At 41.6% G+C, this 1,638-nt stretch overlaps 1 protein-coding gene across 1 annotated transcript in view; it reads right to left on the reverse strand.

Moving 5' to 3' along the window:
- Positions 1–1,638, reverse strand: part of LOC106527162 (semaphorin-3F) — a gene marked incomplete in the record, with an annotated part of 35,029 nt that overhangs the window by 22,200 nt on the left and 11,191 nt on the right. The window contains 1 exon segment of the mRNA XM_014021963.1: positions 755–869. Coding sequence (XP_013877417.1) covers positions 755–869 — 115 coding nt within the window.

Below are 1,638 nucleotides of genomic sequence, written 5' to 3' on the forward strand. Positions count from 1 at the left end.
ACCGGAACCTGCGTTCAGCCCCTCAACCAGCAACCCCCGGGTGAAACTCCACCTCCTCAGTATAAAAAGCCATCATGGTGTTGTTGTGCAATGCGCAGCTCATTTTACAACAAGCCTCCAATAGGGCAATGGGTAGAGTYTTGGKCCAYAGAGTAGGAGACCAGGATTCGAGACCGGCATGGACACGATTTAATTATTTATTTTCGTTCTTTATGAACACATTTTCTCATGTACCTCTATTGTTTAGCTTATTAAAGCCTTGTTAAAGCCTATTTGTTCGAGTTTCTGAGGTATTTTGACCGCTGCTGCTCCCTGCTCTGGTAACAGCATGCAGAGTGAGCGCAGAGCAGAGGAGGGAGAGAAAAAAAAAGAAGCTGCGACCAACTCTGCCTCTGGGTCTCGTACAGTTGTACAATGGAGCTTCTGCTATTATTAGCCATGCTAAGTAAACGCTGGCTTTGGAGGGCYGAGTTAATGTCAACAGAGTTTTGGAGGGCGTTACCAACAGAGCTCATTAACATAAACAGCTCTTCTGAACAGAAGTCAGAGCAGGCAGAACTAGAAAATGGGAAATTTTGTTATCTAAGAATTATTTTGTGCATTAAATCAAATGAACATGGTCTGGATAGCCCACAGACATACCATWAAAATTTCTAGGACCCATAATTGGCCTCCTTTAAATTGTGAATTATGAAGATTTCTGTTGTTTTATTGATCACGTGCAAACAATACAGGTACGAAGGTGTGTACTCACGAAGCTCGTCAAAGTGTGTTTCCATGCCGTCAGACCCTGGCACGGAGCAGATGAGCCTGGCCTTCAGGAAGGAGCTCCACTTGTTGACCAGACAGCAGTGACCCCCATCATCATTCTGGTTGAGGTGGGGGGACACAAAACACATTTACTCCAATAGTTGCACTGGTTTAAGCATTCTCTTGTGGAAACAAACCAACTTTGAAGTCACAAAAACACATTAAGCCAGGACTTAAGATGCCCTCTGGCTGTCTCTGTGTGGTTTCTGAATGGTGGCCAGAGGGGTTGAAGCCAACCCACCCCTAATGCTCCTTTGTGCTACAAAGTAGGGTAATAACAGAGCTCAAATGGTCGGCATGTGAAAAGGTAATCTGAATAGGCCTGTCATGATAAATTTTACTGGACGATTAATTGTGTCCGAAATTATTGCGATAAACAATAATATTGTTGGAGACCAGTTRAAGCTAATGTAATGATAACCCCCCTGTTTATAGAAGTTTACATTAAAATTTACATAGTGTAAAAAGAAAAAAACAACTGTCAGCAATCGCAAGGTTTGGCACAGTGCCCTGAGGCGTCACCAGCTGTATGAAGGCATCAGAAAACAAACAAGCGTGTAAATGAAACTTATTGTTCTCATTTTAATTTATGATTAAATCATATCATATGATATCATATGATTAACTGATTTATTGTTTATTGTGAGAGGCCTAAATCTGACTTTACAGCATAATAATGTGATGAAGTGATAACATGTGGTCCATGTGTATTTATGATCCTTGATATATTGTCCTGGTTTTTGTGGACATTTGGGGGAACTTTTTTATTTTAATTGTCTTAAGCCCCCCCTCTCTCTCTCTCTCTCTCTCTCACACACACACACACAT

Source organism: Austrofundulus limnaeus, unplaced genomic scaffold (genome assembly GCF_001266775.1).
Source record: "Austrofundulus limnaeus strain Quisiro unplaced genomic scaffold, Austrofundulus_limnaeus-1.0 Scaffold312, whole genome shotgun sequence".
Lineage (NCBI taxonomy): Eukaryota > Metazoa > Chordata > Actinopteri > Cyprinodontiformes > Rivulidae > Austrofundulus > Austrofundulus limnaeus.